General features: G+C 40.3%; 1 protein-coding gene across 1 annotated transcript in view; it reads left to right on the top strand.

Annotated features, from left to right (window-relative positions):
• The window catches only part of LOC126263057 (Down syndrome cell adhesion molecule-like protein Dscam2), a 551,657-nt gene that overhangs the window by 406,196 nt on the left and 120,143 nt on the right, over positions 1 to 25,318 (top strand). Inside the window, exons 23-24 of the mRNA XM_049960035.1 lie at positions 4,548 to 4,709; positions 21,818 to 21,957. Coding sequence (XP_049815992.1) covers positions 4,548 to 4,709; positions 21,818 to 21,957 — 302 coding nt within the window. The remainder of the gene's footprint in view (positions 1 to 4,547; positions 4,710 to 21,817; positions 21,958 to 25,318) is intronic.

Below are 25,318 nucleotides of genomic sequence, written 5' to 3'. Positions count from 1 at the left end.
CCATCAATAACACTCATGAGGTCAGAGCAACAGGTGCACCGCTGTAATACGTAACACATAATTATGAAATTTCTTGTTTGTGAAGGAGTTCAAGTGGCAGAAATTTTGCAGAGATTGACTGCACAGTTTAGTGATCAAACATTGTGAAGGACATATGTGTTTGCCTGGAATAAAGAGTTCAAGGGAGGACAAGAAAGTGTGGAAAATCAGCAACATGATCACCATCCTTGGACCAGCACTACAGAGGAACATATTTACGCAGTTCAAGACATTCTCAAAGGCAGTGGTTTGGGCAAGAGTATCATAAATTGCAGAACAGGTTAGAATAAGTTATGTGAGCTGTCAAGTGATCATCAAAAATGGCCTGCAGTTCTGTAAAGTGTTTTCCAGGTGACCAAAAATCAGAAATTGAGACCTTTGGAGGTCTATTAGAGGCTTACGGCAGGGTCTGGAAAAGAAGGTGATGCAGTTTTGAGTTGGACAGTCACCTGCAACAAAACAGGTGTCCACTGCTACACTCCCAAATCCAAAAGGCCAGTAAGGAGTGGCAACAGATATGGGAGGGAGCCTCAGTGAAAGACAAGACTTGACTGTCTTTTGGCAAAGTTCTTTCAATAATTTTTTTCAACCAGTGAGGCATTTTGCTTATTGATGTTTTGGATGAGATAACACAATGAATGCTGTGTACTACTGTGAGCTGTTGAAGAAGATGAGGGATGCATATCTTCTCAAAAGGAGACCAACCAATTCAACAGGTCATCTTCCTTCACAACAATGCTAGGCCCCATACTGTAGTTCTTAACAGTTTTCAAACTACAGGAAATGCTTCGATCATCCTCCTTACAGCCTGGACCCATCTCCCTGTGATTTCCATTTGTTTGGACAGCTTAAAGAAGATCTAAGAAGCCACCAATTTGAAGATGATGAGGGCATGGAGGAGTTTGTGCACAGTTGGCTCCTGATGCAACCAGCTTAATTCTATGATGCTGCAAGAACAAACATTATTGCTACTAAAAACAAAACTACAGAGTGCCACTAAAAACAAAACTACAGAGCATATTTCACATCTGTGGGATTTTAAGTTGCATTGTTCATTTTTAAATGTTCATTTTTAATCACTACTATAGTTGAATAAGAAGCAATTTGACTCTCTTACTACCGCAGCTCTAAGCCACAACCCTGCTGCATGACTACGTGTAGTGACTTGGACTGTTCCATTCACTCTATTAGTTTCATGTTACACAAAAACCGAGGTTACTTTCCAGGTAATCCTTGTATATAATATAAACCATTAAATGGCTTCAAAGCACAGTGGTAGAGAGAATTATCAACATTGATTTTCTTGAGAAACATTTACAACTAAAATGTTGATTTACACTGTAAGTTGCATGCCTTTTCAGTATTCCCATTGTGCTGCATAGATTTATCAGTCTCTCACACAGACAACAAGGAATATATGCATATTATCTCATTAGATAAAGGAATCTGAGAACAAGGTCATCTCAGGCAGGCAACATGTTGCTTATAATCAGTATGTGATGGACAACTTACAGCTTTCATCAGGAAGCATACCTTTGTTGATATGAAAAATACTGGGATCATATGTGGCACAAGTCACATTATCCCATTGTGATGCTGAGTGGTGTATAGGACAGTCAACAATACAAATAATGGAAAATCCAGGTTGGAATGTAACATTATAATGAAAAGGATAGATGCTACTCACCACATAGCAGAGATGCTGAGTCACAGAAAGGCACAACAAAAAAGACTGTCAAAAAGTTAGCTTTCGGTCAACAAGACCTTTGTCGAAAATAGACAAAACACACACACACACACACACACACCTCTGTCAGCTAGAACCAGACTGCAAGCGGCAGAGCATTAAGGGAGGGTCAACCAAGAAGGGTAAGGAGGAGACTGGGGTGGGATGGGGGAGGGGGAGGGATAGGAGTGGGAAGGATAGCAGGGGAGAGATAGCAGGTTAGGGCTTGGGGTCAGTAAAGTACTGCTGGGAGTGTGCAGGGTTGATGTGGAGAGTGGGGCAGCTAAGTGCACTCAAGAAGTTAAATGGATGGCAGTGGAGGGGGGGGGGGGAGGATTGCAAAAGGAGAGAAGTAAAAAGATTGGTTGTTTTGGTGGAATAGATGGCTGTGTAGTGCTGGAATGTGAACAGGGAAGGGGCTAGAAGGGTAAGAACAATTACTAACAAAGGTTAAGGCCAGGAGGGTTATAGGAACATAGGATATATTGCAAGGAGAGTTCCCACCTGGGTAGTTCAAAAAAGCTGATGTAGGTGGGAAGGATCCATATGTAACAGACTGTGAAGCAGTCATTGAAATGAAGGATGTCTTGTTTGGCAGCATGGATCCTTCTCACCAACACCAGCTTTTCTGAACTGCACAGATGGGAACTCACCCTGGAATATATCCTACATTCCTGTAACCCTGCTGGCCTCAACCTTCATTAGCCATTGTCCTCACCCATCTAGCCCCATCCTGAAAGGACCAAAACAAAGCGGTGCACCCATTTATTGAGCAAAGTATTGTGTGGTAGTTTGTTTTCTGCATATGAACGGCAAGAAACCTGTAAAAATCCATGCAGAGTTGGTGGAAGTGTATAGCACCAATGCACCATTATACAACACAGTGCTTAGATAGCACAGATGCTTCCTGTGTAGTCAAACAATTCTTAATGATGAAGAATAAAGTGGTGGACCATCTCTCTGTGAAGAATGAGGAACCACAAGAGAAGTAAAGGCCATGGTATTCAAAGACCAGTATTTCTCAATTGAAGCAATAGCAACAAAGTGAAAAAACTGTCATAGATTAGTTTTAGACTTCTCACGTGACATTTTGGTTGTGACAAGGGTTACTGTTGGTTGGTTTCCACACCAAAAAAGCTGATGTAGGTGGGAAGGATCCATATGTAACAGACTGTGAAGCAGTCATTGAAATGAAGGATGTCTTGTTTGGCAGCATGGATCCTTCTCACCAACACCAGCTTTTCTGAACAGCACAGATGGGAACTCACCCTGGAATATATCCTACATTCCTGTAACCCTGCTGGCCTCAACCTTCATTAGCCATTGTCCTCACCCATCTAGCCCCATCTTGAAAGGACCAAAACAAAGTGGTGCACCCATTTATTGAGCAAAGTATTGTGTGGTAGTTTGTTTTCTGCATATGAACGGCAAGAAACCTGCAAAAATCCATGCAGAGTTGGTGGAAGTGTATAGCACCAATGCACCATTATACAACACAGTGCTTAGATAGCACAGATGCTTCCTGTGTGGTCAAACAATTCTTAATGATGAAGAATAAAGTGGTGGACCATCTCTCTGTGAAGAAAGAGGAACCACAAGAGAAGTAAAGGCCATGGTATTCAAAGACCAGTATTTCTCAATTGAAGCAATAGCAACAAAGTGAAAAAACTGTCATAGATTAGTTTTAGACTTCTCACGTGACATTTTGGTTGTGACAAGGGTTACTGTTGGTTGGTTTCCACACCTGCTCACATTCATTCAAAAAACCTGTTGGACCAAGGCAACAATAGAAATGTTGCAGTTATGTCAGGCCTATACAGACAACTTCTTTTACTGCCTAATCACAATGTTCAATTGCTGAGCTAATGACTATGATCATGAGACAAATGAAAATAAACAGTGGAAAGATGTGCTGACTAATGCCGAAAAATGCAAAGAACTAACCATCATCAGAAAAGATGATGCTCAGTGTTTCTTTGGGGGTGCCATTGTGCGGTGTTAACAGATTATGTCTGCAAGTAAAAACTATCACACAAGCATACTACCAAAATCTCTTGACAGCTCATTCTGGTTCGGACACAGGAAATATGTGCAGCTTCTTTGTACAGTTAAATTTTGCCTCATCCTCCATACTTTTTCTCCTGACGCAGTACCCAGTGACTATTACTCTTTCCTCAAATGAAGAAACCATTGCATGGTAGGTATTTTCAGAATGATGACAAGGTGATTAACACTTCCTGAACAGCAAATATGCAGATTTTTATGACCAAGATCTCTGCCATCCATGACTGTGGAAAAAGGCCACATTGAGTAAATGTGTAAAAAGGACTAACAGCATCGCCAATTTTCATAGTCCAACTTGATATTTTCAAGGTGATAATTAAAACACCATGATGGCCCTCAATAATATAATTAATTATGCTTTCTATCAAAAATTAGCTAGTTCACTGAAATAGAAGAAAAAGTGTTGGGGTGCGTATGAACTGAGCATGAAAATTTTGTCAGGCTGGATCTTTAAAGCAAAATTTGCAAGACTTTGTTAACTGAAGAGTATCAGTTCTAATGTTCTTTTGCTAATAAACTGGTGGTTCAGTAGATTCACACTTTATTTGCTTAGTCAATTTATTTGTGATATTATATCAGACTAAAACATTACACTCTGTAATGTTCCTTTTTTATTTATGTTGAGCTACTAATGGCATAGAAACACTTAAAACAAAAAAAATTATATTCCTTTCCTTTTCAATAGTAATTTCAATCATTTACATTTTATGAATTACAGGACCTCGAACTACTGGAAATGAAGTAAAGAGAACAACTGGATTTGAAACATATTTACATGGACTTCAAAAATTCACAAATTACTCAGTGCGATTACTGGCTTACACAAATGCAGGAGATGGAGTACTGAGCAGCCCAATCTTCTGTACAACTGAACAAGATGGTAAGACAAAGTTATAGCACAATTTTAAGTTATTTTATTACACCCCTGTGTCCACATTAACCACTTGATTCATGTCAAAGTCAGTAATGCACTTGACAATGAGGAAACTCCACACCGATTTCCTGGAAGAGGTGCAAGTAGAGATAAGTTTTTACAGTGTATGATGCTGCTCTCATCAGGTTGCAGACAAAGTGTCAGGCCTTAATAGTTTTACATCAGCCCCACCACCCATTCCTCAACAAGATGGTCATGGAAGAACTCATCCAGAGAAGAGCAGACAGGTTTCAAATATGTATTGTCTAGCATAAAGTGACAGCAGTCAGTAGTGGCATGTGTCTAGTTATCACCACCTGTAACAACATAATGAACTGCTTAGAATGCCTAAGGTTCATTCTCATTACAACAGAAAAAGCTTAGGCAACAAATTATGTCATCTATATGAATTATTATATGGTGAACCGTGAGTCCTTTTAGTAGAAAAATGACGAAGTATGGTAAGGGTTGGTGAGAGAGAATAGAAACCAAAATCATATACTTGCACTGCACTGGCAGTGTATGGGCTGCATTCTGCAGGATATTAAAGGAACAGGAACCAAAATTGATGGTAGCAAAGCAAAAATGTAAACACTGAGCTCTGTTTTCAATTGCTTCTTTATAGAGGAACATCCACGAGCACTGCCCCAGTTTCATTCTCATCCCTTACGAAAATAAGTGATGTAGATATTAATGCCAGTGGCTGTGAGAAACAGTTGAAATCAATGAAACTGGTCAAGGTCCCAGGTGTACAGAATTCCTGTTATATTCTATACATAATTTGCAGCTTCGTAATGATGAAGAATAAATACCCATAACTTTTCTAAGAAAAGAAAGAATTTTTTTTAATTTTGTTGTTTTATATGTAATTAAGTACAGTTTAGTGCAGTAATGAAATAATGTTTAAGCTTTTGCTACTCTCCATTCCACATTTTTGTGTAAGTAGGAGTTTTCATGCTTTTATATTTTTTCAGAAAAATGTGTAAGATCCATAACACATGTATTAGTTAGCAAATTAACTTCTGGGCTGAAAATCAGAGATTCTTATGTTGCACTCATGCAACAACTTATGCTTATCATGCACTTCTTAATCAAATGTATGCATGTATTCATACTTATTGGATTTTGTCAGTTACTCAGTCAACAGATCTGGTCTGGGAGGACCTAGTTCATTTTTGACTAACTTTTTCTGGTAATTTTCTTTTATGTTGGTGCTTGAAACAGATTAAACAGAGTTAATGTTGACACTGCACACAAAAGCTGCACAGTTAACAACCAACTCCAAACACAAACTGCCTTTCGTGGAAATGATTAAATTCAAGTGGCACTGTCTACCAACGTGGTCACTTGACTAGACTACAAATGAGGCACTGAGAACCATAAGGGCCAAAAGCACACCAGCGTCAATCCCCCATTTAAGTAAATATCTTAGAAACCAGTGAGACAGCTTTCGTGAATGCTCATATATGCAATGTGGGCCTGCAGCACAGATAAACCTGACCCAGCATAAAATCAACAGATGTCAGAAGCAAGAATAAATTCTACAGACTCACAATCTACAATGATTTGCTATATGGTTCTCAGTGCCTCAAATGAATTACTGTATGATGAAATTCAGAACTTAAACTACGTCTCATTCAGAATCCCACAAAACAGGTTTCTCTGTCAGTATAACATATACTGATGTCTGATCTAATTTAACTATATGGTATAGTGAGTGAATTGGCATATCTGAGGCATGTGCTAGCATCTGGCATAATAGTGCCCAGCAAACAGAGATAAAAGTTTGCTGCAGTGTGCTATCACCTTGTGACATTGATGTAAACTTGTAGTTGAATAGTAAGGCCTAGCTGTGCATGCTGTGAACCATGCATGTTGTTTATCAAATTGTATGTGTTTGTCCCATAAAGCAATTATGTCACACCAGTTGTGGATGCACAAAAGCTCCTTAAAACGTGCTCAACTGAAGGTGTGCTTGCAATCCTGATGCCAAATTTCACAGAGTCTAGAGGAGTATCAATGTAGCATAGCATAATAGATTTAGTGCCATGTATTTCAGATTGCTGCAGCTACATTATGTTTAGCAGCATCCAAAGAAAAATAACTAATAAATCCATAAGGTGTCAAAAGTTAGGGTGTTCACGTGCTTTTGTGCTCTTACATGATGGTCTCCACTGCATGTAACAGTTCTAGGTGATATCAAAGCGAATTGTTGGATGTTTTTGGTGGCCAGCCTATTCTGCTATTCAGTTTGAGAGTCATCAAAGAAAGTCTAGACTCAGTAGTACAAAAATACCCAGATCAAGCAACATTAGTTGGAGACAACTTTACCCTCTGAGTATAGACTGGGACATCTGTGGATTCATTGCAGAGAGTACATACAGGCAGTCTTTTAAAGTACTTTTGAACATATTTTCCAAAAGACAGATGTGTGGAAATGTACAACAACTACACCATCATACCTGAGCAAAAGGCTGGTTGTATGCAAAATTGCTGAGTGGGTTGAAGGCTTCTGTCCAGTCACTCATTGACCAGTCTGGAGTGGCCCAGAAGATAGCAAAAGGAAACCAGAAGTTTTAAATTTGTTCATGCAGGAGGATTGTGCAAACATACTGTCTTTGACTATTGCTAGACTCCGATATGGAGGACTTAGTAATAGGTGTCCCTGGTATAGAGAAGCAACTGAAAGGGCTGAAAACAAATAAGTAACCGTGTCTTGATGGAAACTCAGTTCAGTGTTACAAAGAGTACTCTATGGCCCTGCCCCTTTACTAAGCTTGTACTTATCACACCGAGTGAGGTGGCGTAGTGGTTAGACACTGGACTCGCATTCGGGAGGACGACGGTTCAATCCCGCGTCCGGCCATCCTGATTTAGGTTTTCCGTGATTTCCCTAAATCGCTCCAGGCAAATGCCGGAATGGTTCCTTTGAAAGGGAACGGCCGACTTCCTTCCCCATCCTTCCCTAATCCGATGAGACCGATGACCTCGCTGTCTGGTCTCCTTCCCCAAAACAACCAACCAACCAACTTATCACAAATCTTTCACCCAGTGCACAGAGCGAAGTGACTGTAAAAAAGGACAGATGACTTTTGTATGTACGACAGATAAAAGAACAGGCTTGCAAAATTTCAGACCAATATCCTTAGCATTGGTTCTCTCCAGAATTCTTGAATGTATTCCCAGGTACAATATAGTAAATTTCCTTGAGATGAAAAAGCTTTTGTCCATAAATCAGCATGTATTTGGAAAATTTCACTACTCTGAAACTCAGTTTGCCCTTTCCTTACATGATATCCCAAGAACCATGGATGAAAGGCAAAAGGTAGATTCTATGTTCCCAGATTTCTGAAAAGCAGTAGGCTCAGAGCCCCACTCCAGATTGTTAAAAAAGGTATGAACATACAGGGTATGGTCTCAGATATGTGAGTGGCTTGAAGACCTCTTAAGTAACAGAAAATGGTACATTGTACTCGATGGTGAGTGTTCATCAGAGACAAGGATAGCATCAGGAGTTCCCCACAGGAGTGTCAAAGGACCGCTATTTTCTCCATATACATAAATGATCTGAGGGGTAGGGGCAGGTGTCATCATTGAGTGACTGTAGGAGGATAAAAGATGACGTAGACAAAATTTCTTGCTGCTTTGATGAATGGCAGCTAGCTTTAAATGGCGAAAAATGTAAGGTAATGCAGGGAAGTAGTAAAAAAACAATCCCATAATGTTCGCGTACAGTAATAGTAAAGTGTAATTTGACACAGTCACAATGATTAAATATCTAGGTGTTACGTTGCAAAGCGATATGAAATGGAACGAGCATTTAAGGACTGTTGTAGGGAATGTGAATGGTTGACTTTAGGTTATTGGGAGAATTTTTGGAAAGTGTGGGTCATCTGCAAAAGGAGAGCACATATAGAACACTAGTGTGAACCATCCTCGAGTGTTTCTTGAGTGTATGTTATTAAAGGAAGACGTTGAAGCAATTCAGGGACGGGATGCTAAATTTCTTACCATCAGATTTGATTAACGTGCAAGTATTATGGTGATTCTCTGGAAACTTAGTGAGAATCTCTGGAAGGAATGCAAAATTTTTTGAGGAATACTGTTGAGAAAATTTAGAGTATTGACATTTGAAGCTGATTGCATAAGAGCTCATATGGAGGCAAGACAGTTGTTTTTCCCTCACTCTGTTTGTGAGTGGAGCAGGAAATGAAATGGCTAGTAGTGGTACAAGTAACCTCCACCACGCACCATATGGTGACTTGCAGAGTGTGCATGTAGATGTAGATGTAGATGTAGAGGATTCTTATCTGACAAGGAGGCATACATGCCATACATCTAGGAACTTTTCTGCTATTTATGATAAATTGAGATGCATTATTATTGCATTTCCTGTCAGACAAAAACAAATAGTTAGTAGTTTACAGAGATTTCAGTAAATATTTATTAAAAGATACAGGAAAATGAAGTAGAATCATTATTTATGTGATTCAACATAATATCAGTGGTTAATTTTGGAACTTGTGTGCAGGAAAATAGCTAGATCCTAATTGATAACATTTTTGTAGACAATGTTCATAGTGAAACAATTAATGAGTACCAAATTGTTAGTTGACTAACTGAACATGATGCACAATTAATGAAAACAATGTAACATCCTGCAGCTGTGAGATGTGTTCATACAAAGCAGAGAGGCTTATTAATCAGAACAGGGTATAACATTTTAAAAATAAGCTAAGGTAGGTGTCTATAGAAACACATGTCCACCCGCTTAGCTGAGTGGTAAACTGTTTGCCTACCAGGCAGTGGCCCCAGGTTCAATTCCCAGCTGAGTTGGAGATTTTCTGCATTCGTGGAATGGGTGTTGTGTTGTCCTCATCATCCTTTCATCATCATCATCATCAACGCATAAGTCGCCCAGTGTGACGTCGACTGAGATAAGACTTGCACCCAGCGACCAAACTTCCCCAGATGGGGCCTCCCAGCCAAAATGCCACACCATCATTTCATTTTTTTTTTGTAGACACAGATGCTAACACGAATTTCAATACATTTCATAGTAAATTTGTGTCAATATTTAAAAGTAACTTTCCTAAAAAGTTATCCAGAAAGTCAATTTAAAGAAAAGTAAGCTATGGATAACTAAAAAGATTAGAATCTCATGTAAGAAAGGAGATTTATAAAAAAAATGCTTGAATAAATCAAGATCTGAAATTACTTGTATTACAAAAAATACTGTAATATTTTCAGGAAAGTTATTAAAATGTCTAGAAATATGCATGTCATGACAGAAATTAATAATGCAGATAATAAAATTAAAACTATATGGAATACTGTGAAACAGGAGACAGGACAACCAAAATGTCGTGATTGATAATTTACAAGTTGCAATTTTTTACAACCATTTTTAAACACAGCAGCTAAAATAGGATTAAACGGCTGAGTTGAAAAGCAAGAGAATACATTAAAACTGTCATTCCACAAAACTTTAAGCATCTTGAAGTAGGGGTAACACCCTTCACTTAAATTAATAGAATAATAAAAAAATCTAAAAAATCCCATTGTTAATGGAATTTCAAACAGAATTCTGAAACGTAATAAATAATGGCTTTAGTGCCATATGTTGTGCATCACAGATTAAATTATGTTATTGTTAAACCTCTTTATAAGACAGGGGGCAAGTAAGACATAAATAATTGTTGTTCTGTTTCCTTACTGACATAGTTTTCTTACACTTAAGTAGAAACAACTGACTTGGCACATCACAGTTTGGATTCCAGAAGGGTTACTTTACTGAGGATTTTATTTACACATTTGCTCTCAAATATTACATCCCTTAAATAATAAAATATCATCAGTTGATATCTTTTTTGATCTTTCCAAGGTTTTCAGTTGTTCAGATCATATTACTCTCCTACAAAAACTTAAGTTTTATAGAACTGATGGCTTTACACAAACTGTTTGAATCATACTTAACAATCAGAAAGAAGAAAGTTGTCCTTGAAAGGAGAGAAAATTTTAATGACTAGAGAGAAATCACAAATGGAGTCCCACAATGTTCAATTTAGGGTCCACTCCTATTCCTTATGTATGTGAATGACCTTCCACTTAACATTTATCAAGCAGAAGTGGAACTTTTTGCAGATGATACTAGTGTCACAGTAAATCTCTTCAGAGAGAAAATAGCAGAAGAAATTGTTAGCTTTATCTCTTCGTATAACTGCTAGTCTCAGAAACAAATCAACCTGCTGGTGTTAATTGCACATTCCACTCAATAATGTCTTGTGGAATAATTTTCTGGGGTAGCTCATCAGTTAGAAAGAAAGTATTGATATCAAAAAAATGTATAGTGAGAATAATATGTGGTGTTCATCCTTGGTCATTGTACCTCTTTAAGGAGTTAGGAATTGTAACTGCAACATCACAGTACATATATTCGGTAATGAAATTTAACAACAAAAATAATCAAGATTTGAAAATATAATGTAATTGTATAGACAAAAAAATTTACTCACCAAGCAGTAGCAGAACACACATCATGTTCTCCTGCTGCTGCTGCTTGATGAATAGATTTTTTATCTATCCAATTATGGTAATGAAATTTGTCATAAATAATCCACCACAATTCAAGAAGAATAGTGATGTCCATACCTACAACACTAGAGGGAAAGATGTCCCTTATTACCCATTACTATTGGTGGCTCAGAACGAAATTCAATATGCAGCAACAAAAATTTTTGATCATTTGCCAAATAATCTAAAATTTCTCACAGGTTACAAAGTACATTTTAAATCTAACCTATAATCATTTCTCAAAGAGAATTCCTTCTTTTCCATTGACAAATTTTTGTTTAAATACTGCTGTTGTTGTTGTTGTGGTCTTCAGTCCTGAGACGGGTTTCATGCAGCTCTCCATGCTACTCTATCCTGTGCAAGCTTTTTCATCTCCCAGTACCTACTGCAACCTACATCCTTCTGAATCTGCTTAGTGTATTCATCTCTTGGTCTCCCTCTACGATTTTTACCCTCCACGCTGCCCTCCAATACTAAATTCGTGAACCCTTGATGCCTCAGAACATGTCCTACCAACCTATCCCTTCTTCTGGTCAAGTTGTGCCACAAACTTCTCTTCTCCCCAATCCTATTCAATACCTCCTCATTAGTTACGTGATCTACCCACCTTATCTTCAGCATTCTTCTGTAGCACCACATTTCGAAAGCTTCTATTCTCTTCTTGTCCAAACTATTTATCGTCCATGTTTCACTTCCATACATGGCTACACTCCATACAAATACTTCCAGAAATGACTTCCTGACACTTAAATCTATACTTGATGTTAACAAATTTCTCTTCTTCAGAAACACTTTCCTTGCCATTGCCAGTCTACATTTTATATCCTCTCTACTTCGACCATCATCAGTTATTTTGCTCCCCAAATAGCAAAACTCCCTTACTACTTTAAGTGTCTCATTTCCTAATCTAATTCCCTCAGCATCACCCAACTTCATACGACTACATTCCATTATCCTTGTTTTGCTTTTGTTGATGTTCATCTTATATCCTCCTTTCAAGACACTGTCCATTCCATTCAACTGCTCTTCCAAGTCCTTTGCTGTTTCTGACAGAATTACAATGTCATCGGCGAACCTCAAAGTTTTTATTTCTTCTCCATGAATTTTACTACCTACTCCGAATTTTTCTTTTGTTGACTTTACTGATTGCTCAATATACAGATTGAACAACATTGGGGAGAGGCTACAACCCTGTCTTACTCCCTTCCCAACCACTGCTTCCCTTTCATGTCCCTCGACTCTTATAACTGCCATCTGGTTTCTGTACAAATTGTAAATAGCCTTTCGCTCCCTGTACTTTACCCCTGCCACCTTTAGAATTTGAAAGAGAGTATTCCAGTCAACATTGTCAAAAGCTTTCTCTAAGTCTACAAATGCTAGAAACGTAGGTTTGCCTTTCCTTAATCTTTCTTCTAAGATAAGTCGTAAGGTCAGTATTGCCTCACATGTTCCAGTGTTTCTACGGAATCCAAACTGATCTTCCCCGAGGTTGGCTTCTACTAGTTTTTCTATTCGTCTGTAAAGAATTCATGTTAGTATTTTGCAGCTGTGACTTATTAAACTGATAGTTCAGTAATTTTCACATCTGTCAACACCTGCTTTCTTTGGGATTGGAATTATTATATTCTTCTTGAAGTCTGAGGGTATTTCGCCTGTTTCATACATCTTGCTCACCAGATGGTAGAGTTTTGTCATGACTGGCTCTCCCAAGGCCATCAGTAGTTAGAATGGAATGTTGTCTACTCCGGGGGCCTTGCTTCGACTCAGGTCTTTCAGTGCTCTGTCAAACTCTTCACGCAGTATCATATCTCCCATTTCATCTTCATCTACATCCTCTTCCATTTCCGTAATATTGTCCTCAAGTACATCTCCCTTGTATAAACCCTCTATATACTCCTTCCACCTCTCTGCTTTCCCTTCTTTGCTTAGAACTGGGTTTCCATCTGAGCTCTTGATATTCATACAAGTCATTCTCTTATCTCCAAAGGTCTCTTTAATTTTCCTGTAGGCAGTATCTATCTTACCCCTAGTGAGATAGGCCTCTAAATCCTTACATTTGTCCTCCAGCCATCCCTGCTTAGCCATTTTGCACTTCCTGTCGATCTCATTTTTTAGGCGTTTGTAATCCTTTTTGCCTGCTTCATTTACTGCATTTTTATATTTTCTCCTTTCATCAATTAAATTCAATATTTCTTCTGTTACCCAAGGATTTCTACTAGCCCTCGTCTATTTACCTACTTTATCCTCTGCTGCCTTCGCTACTTCATCCCTCAAAGCTACCCATTCTTCTTCTACTGTATTTCTTTACCCCATTCCTGTCAATTGTTCCCTTATGCTCTCCCTGAAACTCTCTACAACCTCTGGTTCTTTCAGTTTATCCAGGTCCCATCTCCTTAAATTCCCACCTTTTTGTAGTTTCTTCATTTTTAATCTACAGGTCATAACCAATAGATTGTGGTCAGAGTCCACATCTGCCCCTGGAAATGTCTAACAATTTAAAACCTGGTTCCTAAATCTCTGTCTTACCATTATATAATCTATCTGATACCTTTTAGTATCTCCAGGGTTCTTCCATGGATACAACCTTCTTTCATGATTCTTAAACCAAGTGTTAGCTATAATTATGTTGTGCTCTGTGCAAAATTCTACCAGGCGGCTTCCTCTTTCATTTCTTAGCCCCAATCCATATTCACCTACTATGTTTCCTTCTCTCGCTTTTCCTACACTCGAATTCCAGTCACCCATGACTATTGAATTTTCGTCTCCCTTTACAATCTGAATAATTTCTTTTATTTCATCATACATTTCTTCAATTTCTTCGTCATCTGCAGAGCTAGTTGGCATATAAACTTGTACTACTGTAGTAGGTGTGGGCTTCATATCTATCTTGGCCACAATAATGCGTTCACTATGCTGTTTGTAGTAGCTTACCCGCACTCCTATTTTTTTATTCATTATTAAACCTACTCCTGCATTACCCCTATTTGATTTTGTGTTTATAACCCTGTATTCACCCGATCAGAAGTCTTGTTCCTCCTGCCACCGAACTTCACTAATTCCCACTATATCTAACTTTAACCTAGCCATTTCCCTTTTTAAATTTTCTAACCTACCTGCCGATTAAGGGATCTGACATTCCACGTTCTGATCCGTAGAACTCCAGTTTTCTTTCTCCTGATAACAACATACTCTTGAGTAGTCCCTGCCCGGAGATCCGAATGGGGGACTATTTTACCTCCAGAATATTTTACCCAAGAGGATGCCATCATCATTTAACCATATAGTAAAGCATCATGCCCTTGGGAAAAATTACGGCCATAGTTTCCCCTTGCTTTCAGCCGTTCGCAGTACCAGCACAGCAAGGCCGTTTTGGTTATTGTTACAAGGCCAGATCAGTCAATCATCCAGACTGTTGCCCTTGTAACTACTGAAAAGGCTGCTGCCCCTCTTCAGGAACCACACGTTTGTCTGGCCTCTCAACAGATACCCCTCCGTTGTGGTTGCACCTACGGTACGGCTATCTGTATCGCTGAGGCACGCAAGCCTCCTCACCAACGGCAAGGTCCATGGTTCATGGGGGGGTAAATACTGCTAGCCTGAATAAGGCTAGCAGTAAATACTGCTAGCCTGAATAAAAAAATTGAAAAAAACAACTAGTTTTTTAGTGTAGTTACATGATTAGGACTAAAAACAATATGGGCATTAATGTTAACATTAATCATGTATACGTATCTGTAAACTGACTCATTCCATGTCTTGTATGCTCTATGTATCTGACTAAGTTGTTAACTTTGTTACGTGCATCACCGTAAAAAAATATTTTCCCAGCTTGTACGTGACAGAAGGAAAGCTGATTTGACTCCAATGCTTAACAGAAATCTATAATGTTTTCTCATATTCATTTTGCCTTTCTTAGCCTAAAGGACCAGGAATTTGTGAAATGTATATAAACACACTATATCACAGATACATAGTCAATACAAGTACAAGTATGAAATACATCACTGCTGAAAGGTATATAGAACTCGACAGCCAAACTGACAAGGCTATGAGAACAAAAAGCCCCACAATTGTTCCAACTGTAGTTATGTCAAAACCAATAATCTGTCAGCTAAGGGTGATGCTGAACCCAACAACATGTATAGATGAGGAGACAGTGGTTCTCTCTTTAACACAGACTGTAAATAAAGTGATTAGCTCAAGTTTTTCTTCTGTGGGGTGGGTACTGTTCTGAGAAGTACAAAATGCAATGGAACACCTAAGTGCCAGGCAAAGTGACATTCAGTGGAACAGTTGAAGTCAGATCAGAGATATTAACTCTGGTCATGTTAACTTGGCCCATCAGTGTTTTCACTTATGGTGCTGCTGCATTAAAATGTGAGAGAAAGGGTAGCAGCAAACTTGATAGGTCCACATACGTGTACTACAATGATCAGTATGTAAAGCCATAATTGCAGTACCATACGTTGATGAAATAAAACTCCAATTTCATCAGGTTCGGCACCTTGTAAACATTCAGGTTTGTAATAAACATGTCAGGAAAGTGTCAGATCACAAATAATCATCCAAGCTGGTCAGGTAGACTACAGTTGCTTCGTCAGAGCCCATGCAACTTTTTAGTTTATTTTTCTGTTCATCCTGCTTATAGCAAGACCCAACAGAAACAAAAGACAGTTTGAAATGAAGGTGCATTTAATTTTCATACCAGCAATGCAAGGCCTGAAAGCAAGTATAAAAAGTTGTTATTTACATACAGAATATAAGGTCAGAGATTTATTCCATTAGCCAACAGTATCCCTTAACAGTATGTACAATGACATCATGAGCACCTTGACCAAAAAACACCACTGTTTCAATGCCTGTGGGATAGGGTGATTAAAATTTTCAATACTGGTATAGACAAAGCAATCCTACATGTGAAGAATGGTGTTATAACTTAATGGAATAAGTGTCTAACATTACTTGAACTTTTTGGTTGGAGATTACAACACAATACACCCAGAGGATATGCATGTGTAACTTACAGCCATCTTTCATACTTTAACAATGCCCAAATCATAGCAACCAATCAGTCAGATAGCTGGCTGCAGTGCAAAGACTACAGAACGAATGGCGATGAGGTGGAGTCAGGATATAAAGTCATCAAGAAAAATATCCATGGGTTGCATACAAGAAGACCATACATACTGGCAAGTATTCAGCCTCCTTATCCTGTTATAACCTTGTTATCCTGACTCCACCTCATCACCATTCGTTCTGTAGTCTTTGCACTGCAGCCAGCTATCTGACTGATTGGTTGCTATGATTTGGGCATTGTTAAAGTATGAAAGATGGCTGTAAGTTACACATGCATATCCTCTGGGTGTATTGTGTTTTAATCTCCAACCAAAAAGTTCAAGTAATGTTAGACACATATTCCATTAAGTTTTGTACCCTTCATGACCAGGAAACGAAACGGCATATTCCAGCAGGATAAAGCAAGATCCTCACATTGCAGTTCACACCACAAAGGCCTCCGTGAATGTACAGTTCCTTGACTGGCCTGCCAAACCCCTTGATTTGTCACCCATGGAGCATGTCTGGGATTCTGTGTGAAGATTGGGATTCAGTGTGAAGACACATGCTTTGATACCAGCCTACAGACACCATCATTCATGAACTGACACAAGACTTGTTTCAGGGTTGGCAATAAATATCTCAGGATGAGAATTAGAGATTTTTTGCCTCCATGCCATAAAGAATGTTTTCTTGCTCATGCCTCTTATGGAACAAATCCCACTGTCAGATCCAGTAGCTTCCCACACCATGATTCAACAAGTTGGAGATACAGGTCTACTCTATACTTCTGTTCCATACTTGTTCAATGAACAGTAATGTTTGAATTGTACCAGTTGGCATTCTTTTCACTACCTGTCTTATTGTCTACGTAGTAACAACTTGGGCTTCAACATTTTATCTTTTATTCATATATTTGTCATTTTCTTGGATTCAGCATGTTTTCAACTGCAAATTAAGGTAACAAATCTACAATGCCATGAAAACTTTGCGACATTACCTAATGATTTTCTGCTGCGAAGTAGATCTCTGACCAGCATCCCACACACAAAAAATTAAGGCATTTTAAAATGGCTCTAATATTGTATCTTTTAAATAAATTGTATTATAGTGTTGATGAATATATACAATCTTAAACTATATAGAAACTAGTGAAGCTAACTGCTTTCTAAAATCTGGATTAGTTCCTGTAGAATACCTCAGTAACATAATCAGCATTACTGAATGTCTTATGAATTGTAAATATTTTCTAATCTTTAAATTTCTGCCATTTGTACAGAGCAAAGGATTATAGTCACGGAGATGCCACAAAACTGGAAATATTACTCTGCTTTTACAATTATTTAGAGTAATTGTTGTTTAGTCATAAGAAAAGTGTCATGATTTAATGTAAATTTGCTTCCTTTAACAGAAAAAAAATGTAAGCTATGGTCACACAATGATGTAAAAATCATCTTGCTTTTAATTAGAAAATAAATTCTTAAGAAGAGCATGAAGACATTAACCTGTATGTATACATTTGCTGACAGTTTTATGTATGTAAACTTATTCATGTTTTAGTAGATATACAATTCGTAATCATTACATAAATTCACATATTCTCACTCATCATCTCACAAAAATTGACTTTTCCAATAACAATTTGTACCTATGGACAAAAATGATGAAACAGACCAATCAATCAATTAATCATGAGACCCCAGTTGCAGCTTTAACTGATGTTGCTCACACCTTGACAACTGGTCTGCACACAGCTCTGTTTACAAAGAACAGCTTGGCATAGTTATATAGATGAGATGTGCTGAGCACATCTGCTTTCATGCCCAACAGCTATCTCACTGGTCCACAGCTCGTGTTCTAGTGGCTAGTGTTGCTGCCTCTGGATCATGGGGTCCTCAATTAGATCCCTGGCTGGGTTGGGGATTTTCTCTGACTGGGGACTGGGTGTTTGTGTTGTCCTCATCATCTCATCATCATTCAGGAAGTACAGAGATTGAAAATGAAAAGATCTGGAACTTGTATGGGCACTGATGACCATGATGTTGAGTGCCCCACAAACCGTCATCATCACCATCATCATCATCACAGCTATCTCACTACAAATAATAACCTGCAGCTGTGATCCTGCAGGCAAATAATCTATGCATTGGCTAAAACTGTGAATTAATTAAATAAACAGATGTAATTAAATAAAAGATAAATGAATAATTAATAAAAAGGATTCTAATCTAATGTCTGTAATTGATGTAGACAACAGAGAATTATGTTGAATAATGTTAATTCAAGAAAGTGAAGCTCAAATAAATAGAAAGGGGTCCTATGATAATTAAGTATAACACAAACAGAAATTCTCTTCTTAAATGCGGTAAAGTTTCGTTGAGAGCTTTATGGGCATGGTAGCAGAATTCCGAAGTTAAATAGTCATCCAAGACACATGAAAACTAAATCCATATTGTGATCACAATACATGAAATATTCACCAGCTCAAAATACACTCCTGGAAATTGAAATAAGAACACCGTGAATTCATTGTCCCAGGAAAAGGAAACTTTATTGACACATTCCTGGGGTCAGATACATCACATGATCACACTGACAGAACCACAGGCACATAGACACAGGCAACAGAGCATGCACAATGTCGGCACTAGTACAGTGTATATCCACCTTTCGCAGCAATGCAGGCTGCTATTCTCCCATGGAGACGATCGTAGAGATGCTGGATGTAGTCCTGTGGAATGGCTTGCCATGCCATTTCCACCTGGCACCTCAGTTGGACCAGCGTTCGTGCTGGACGTGCAGACCGCGTGAGACGATGCTTCATCCAGTCCCAAACATGCTCAATGGGGGACAGATCCGGAAATCTTGCTGGCCAGGGTGGTTGACTTACACCTTCTAGAGCACGTTGGGTGGCACGGGATACATGCGGACGTGCATTGTCCCGTTGGAACAGCAAGTTCCCTTGCCGGTCTAGGAATGGTAGAACGATGGGTTCGATGACGGTTTGGATGTACCGTGCACTATTCAGTGTCCCCTCGACGATCACCAGTGGTGTACGGCCAGTGTAGGAGATCGCTCCCCACACCATGATGCCGGGTGTTGGCCCTGTGTGCCTCGGTCGTATGCAGTCCTGATTGTGGCGCTCACCTGCACGGCGCCAAACACGCATACGACCATCATTGGCACCAAGGCAGAAGCGACTCTCATCGCTGAAGACGACACGTCTCCATTCGTCCCTCCATTCACGCCTGTCGCGACACCACTGGAGGCGGGCTGCACGATGTTGGGGCGTGGGCGGAAGACGGCCTAACGGTGTGCGGGACCGTAGCCCAGCTTCATGGAGACGGTTGCGAATGGTCCTCGCCGATACCCCAGGAGCAACAGTGTCCCTAATTTGCTGGGAAGTGGCGGTGCGGTCCCCTACGGCACTGCGTAGGATCCTACGGTCTTGGCGTGCATCCGTGCGTCGCTGCGGTCCGGTCCCAGGTCGACGGGCATGTGCACCTTCCGCCGACCACTGGCGACAACATCGATGTACTGTGGAGACCTCACGCCCCACGTGTTGAGCAATTCGGCGGTACGTCCACCCGGCCTCCCGCATGCCCACTATACGCCCTCGCTCAAAGTCTGTCAAATGCACATACGGTTCACGTCCACGCTGTCGCGGCATGCTACCAGTGTTAAAGACTGCGATGGAGCTCCGTATGCCACGGCAAACTGGCTGACACTGACGGCGGCGGTGCACAAATGCTGCGCAGCTAGCGCCATTCGACGGCCAACACCGCGGTTCCTGGTGTGTCCGCTGTGCCGTGCGTGTGATCATTGCTTGTACAGCCCTCTCGCAGTGTCCGGAGCAAGTATGGTGGGTCTGACACACCGGTGTCAATGTGTTCTTTTTTCCATTTCCAGGAGTGTAGTTCAGGGTACAATACGATGATTTACAAATTAACATGTCACATAATGAGTAGAAAATCATACTCTATCTATTCTCAATTTCACAGCGCAATCAGAAAAAAAGTTAGAGTATCATAGCAGCCATTCACCACCCAGAATCAATCACTCACTCAACCAAAAAATGCACTCTATCACCGGCAGGTTTGCTTTCTTCAAAAACCAATGTAAAAGAGTGTTCAAGACCTCAGTGAAAAGTGCTTAGCATTGCTCCATTGAGTGCACAACTCGAAAAAAGTCTTTCTCCAGGACTCCAGTGGTGTTCTACAACTGCCTGCTTTTCCATTGACTGAAGACCATCCCCACCAAAAATACGTTGTTATTAAGTTCTACAGACATGATTTGATCCAATTTGCCCACTTCCTGGACTAAACTAATACATTACAACCACATTTAAATAAAGAAACAATGTAAACATTTGGTCACATTCAGACCATGCACAATAAATATAAATAAAGATATGTTCATAAATAAATAAGCCATAATTCTTGCAGAAGTGTGCTCATGTCAAATGACAACAGATTTTCATTAAATTTGTTTAAGAAATTACTTTGGCCTCTCTGATACAAGCACCTTTTGGCCCTGTTTTCAAAGGTGGTGTCAGCTAACACATGCAATTCATATTGTTTGTTGAAAATGCATGAAGCATTTAAAATTTGCCAATTCAGAGGTTCATTTTCAAAATGTTTAGTCACTGTAAAATATTAACTTCCATAATTTTAAAGATATGTGAGAAGGCGAGCCTCTAAGGGCTGCTCATACCTCCAGCCACAGCAGTTTGGTGGCCCTGGGGCTGTCTTCCAGCACTCTGACTCACAAGTTAATTCACCTCATCTTGTATCAAATCCAGGCAGGTGAATAACTTGCCTACATACATGTAATGTTACAACTTTCATATGTGCCTATTTGCTTAGTGAAACTAGATGGGTTTCTTTTGATAGAAGAATCTTGGTAACATTATCTCCCTTTTGACATCCTCTTTTTCAGTTTTCTCTCAGTATCAGTGTGACTGTGTAAAAGGTGTATAGCTTCTTCCTGATAAACATTCCATGTTTAGCCTTGATTATTAAAGCTATAGTCAATCAAAAGGGTAGTTCAAATGCCGTGGTGCTATCCTAGGCAGCTGTTGGGTGTGGCAAATCTTGCCTTCTTTCAACCTATGTACCATCTCGCCACACCATATGGAGGAAGAAGTGAAGGCTTGCACATATGGAATATGAACTACTGTGCAATTCAGTTTTGTCACATACACTTAGTATCATTGCCATTAGTGAAACGCATGTTAAAGAAGGTGAAGAAAAATATTGGCTCTGAGTGAGTCTTAACCTCTGATCGGTAGTCTGATGCTGATCCTCTAAACCAGCAAGTTAGTTTAGTGCTAAATTAACTGATTCTTATAATAATGGTAATGCAATAAATTATATTTTTCATTAACTGTACCTGATGCTACAGCAACTTTATTACAAATACATGTGTTGATTACTAATGTGTTTCAGTTCCTGGCCCACCAGCTGCCATGAAGGCCTTCTCGTTAACATCCGATTCAATTCTGGTTTCTTGGCTGCCTCCAGAGAATCCTAATGGCATAATTACACAGTATACCATTTACTGCAATGGTAAACACCATCTTTCTAAGGTTAGTTTTGATGTAAATTAGAATATTCTTAAAAAAAATTACTGGAATGACTGACTCAACTGGCATCAAAAATTTGATTACAGATGAGTTATTTTACAGTAAGCTTTTAACAAGAGAAATGACCTAGAAGGAACAACTCCCATTTATAACACAAAAAAGAACTTGTATAAAATTATGAGACATAACCGGTGGCCTTCAGGAAAAATTTCGGTACTAACATTTGTCATATATAAAAGCACATACATTATGCTACCTTTTGGAGTGGGCATGGTAATTACAATAATAAATAATCACTTGCACTCCAGTCACTTACTATGAATACTTTTATTCTCAACATGTATAGCATAGAGTGCATACTACAGAGAACTGATCTGGCAAAGATACAGTTTTTCTTGCTGCGGTAGGGCAGAGATATTATTGGAAGGGGAGGGGGGGGGGGTGTAAAGCCAGTGGCTCTACGTCCCCACAGAGCACACCCTCACAAGTGCGGAGCATGGTGACTGGTGTACGTCATGATGTGTTGTCCTGCTGCCGATGGCAAGGGCCAATATATCGTAGTCTGCCAGGTGCGTGATCAGCTGTAAAGGGTGGCTGGCCCATGACATCAGTGGCGGTGCCAGTGGGGCAGTGGCGGTGTCTGTTGAGGTGTTGGTGGCTGGTCGTGCAACGTCCAGTGTTGGTGAGGGTGTCGGTCCACCAGCAGCAGTGTCCAGGCTGTCAGTCATTGTTATGAAGTGCTCCAAGGCCAACACAAGCAGGTAGCCATCCGAAGAAAGAGTGGATTTCAAACCTGCTGTGTCAATCACAGGCGGAAGGGGTGTGGAGTGCTCTAATGACGTCGAGACTGTGCTGTAATCCAACTGTCTATTGTCGAATTTGGCCATAACCATGAGCAGTGAGTCCTGCAGTGTCTTCTGGGAGGTAGTCTCACAGGTCTAGGCTGACTGTAAATTGGTTTGAGGAGCCTGGAGCTGGGGCCGGTGTGTCCGCTACTAAAGTCCATGCCAGTTTTAGGTGGTGCAGTGACACTGTCATTGTTTTTCCAGCATGCAAGATATCAAAAGTTTTTGGCCCTTGTTTTAACACCTTGAATGGGCCACTGTATGCATGGTGGAGGGAAGGTTTCATGGCGTCAGTCCTGAGCATGATGTGTGTAAACAATTGGAGGTCCTTGTGCACAAAGATGGTTGGTTTGACATGGTAGGATGATGGTGGTTTGCAGACATGGCGGATATGGTCTCTGACACTTTTACTATGTCCGACAGATTGATGTTCTTGGAGTCTGTGGTTTGTGATATGACTTCTGCTGAGAGGGTGATCAGTTTTCTGTAGAGCACCTCTGTCAGCGAGGCATCCCTATCTTCTTTGTAGACAGCTCAAATGCCCAGCAGCACCCATGGGAGGGCCTCCATCCTCTCCTGGTTATAGCATATGAGTGCTATCTTGAGGGTGTGGTGCCATTGTTCCACAAGTTGACTGGATTGAGTATGGTATGCCATCATGTGGAACCAGTGGCAACCGCAGAGGTGGCGGAGTTCAGAGAACAGAGCCAACTCGAACTGCCAGTCATGGTCAGTGTCAGGGGCTCTGGGCAGCCAAAGCAAGCAATCCATAGTGTGATGAAACTTGGGTGTTGGTACCATCCAATAAATCTGTCAGAGGTGTGGCCTCCACCCATCGAGTTGTCCTGTCTATGGCTGACAAGATGTACTTGTATCCGTTTGAATCTGGGAGTGGCCCCACCAGGTCTATGTGCACATGTTGGGTGTCAATCTAAACTGACATATGTGGGATCACAACCTCGTAGTAAAGTCTGACGGTGTGATGTTTTCATCTCCCAAATTGTGAATGAACTCTATAGGCAGACATAATGATTGGTTGTACACCAATTCTGCCACTTGTGGCTTTGAAGCCATTCTTGAAAGCTGTTCACATGCCTAGTTTCTGTCCACTTGTCCGTTGCGTGACATAGAAAGTTGGATTTCAATTGTCAGTGCAGGCATTCCACAACACCGTTTGCTGTGGGATGATAAGCGATGGTCCGTATTCATTTGACACCTAAAAATTTGGCAAAGGCCTTAAAGAAGTATGTCTCAAATGGACATTATTCTTAATTGTATGCCAAACTACACAATCTGTCCTCTGAAAAACGTTTTTGTCACAGTCTCTGCAATGATGTCTGCCACTGGTACTGCTTCTGGTCATCTCAGGTATCTCTCTATGATTGTAAGGCAGTAAATGCAGCCTTTGGATGTTGATAGTGGGCCTACAATATCCATGTGGAGATCATAAAATTGTTGGTTATAATAGAGGGAAACATTCCACGTAGGAAAAATATATCTAAAAACAAAGATGATGTGACTTACCAAATGAAAGTGCTGGCAGGTCGACAGACACACAAACGAACACAAACATACACACAAAATTCAAGCTTTCGCAACAAACTGTTGCCTCATCAGGAAAGAGGGAAGGAGAGGGAAAGACGAAAGGATGTGGGTTTTAAGGGAGAAGGTAAGGAGTCATTCCAATCCCGGGAGAGGAAAGACTTACCTTAGGGGGAAAAAAGGACGGGTATACACTCGCGCGCACACACACACATATCCATCCACACATATACAGACACAAGCAGACATCTCACAAGCAGACATATTTAAAGACAAAGAGTTTGGGCAGAGATGTCAGTCGAGGCAGAAGTGCAGAGGCAAAGATGTTGTTGAATGACAGGTGAGCTATGAGTGGCGGCAACTTGAAATTAGCGGAGATTGAGGCCTGGTGGATAACGAGAAGAGATGATATATTGAAGAGCAAGTTCCCATCTCCAGAGCTCGGATAGGTTGGTGTTAGTGGGAAGTATCCAGATAACCCGGACGGTGTAACATTGTGCCAAGATGTGCTGGCCGTGCACCAAGGCATGTTTAGCCACAGGGTGATCCTCATTACCAACAAACACTGTCTGCCTGTGTCCATTCATGCGAATGGACAGTTTGTTGCTGGTCATTCCCACATAGAATGCATCACAGTGTAGGCAGGTCAGTTGGTAGATCACGTGGGTGCTTTCACACGTGGCTCTGCCTTTGATCGTGTACACCTTCCGGGTTACTGGACTGGAGTAGGTGGTGGTGGGAGGGTGCATGGGACAGGTTTTACACCGGGGGCGGTTACAAGGGTAGGAGCCAGAGGGTAGGGAAGGTGGTTTGGGGATTTCATAGGGATGAACTAAGAGGTTACGAAGGTTAGGTGGACGGCGGAAAGACACTCTTGGTGGAGTGGGGAGGATTTCATGAAGGATGGATCTCATTTCAGGGCAGGATTTGAGGAAGTTGTATCCCTGCTGGAGAGCCACATTCAGAATCTGATCCAG

This window comes from Schistocerca nitens, chromosome 1 (genome assembly GCF_023898315.1).
Source record: "Schistocerca nitens isolate TAMUIC-IGC-003100 chromosome 1, iqSchNite1.1, whole genome shotgun sequence".
In the NCBI taxonomy this organism is placed as follows: domain Eukaryota; kingdom Metazoa; phylum Arthropoda; class Insecta; order Orthoptera; family Acrididae; genus Schistocerca; species Schistocerca nitens.
Note: the sequence above shows the minus strand (reverse complement) of the source record. Positions and strands in the feature narration are given on the sequence as shown.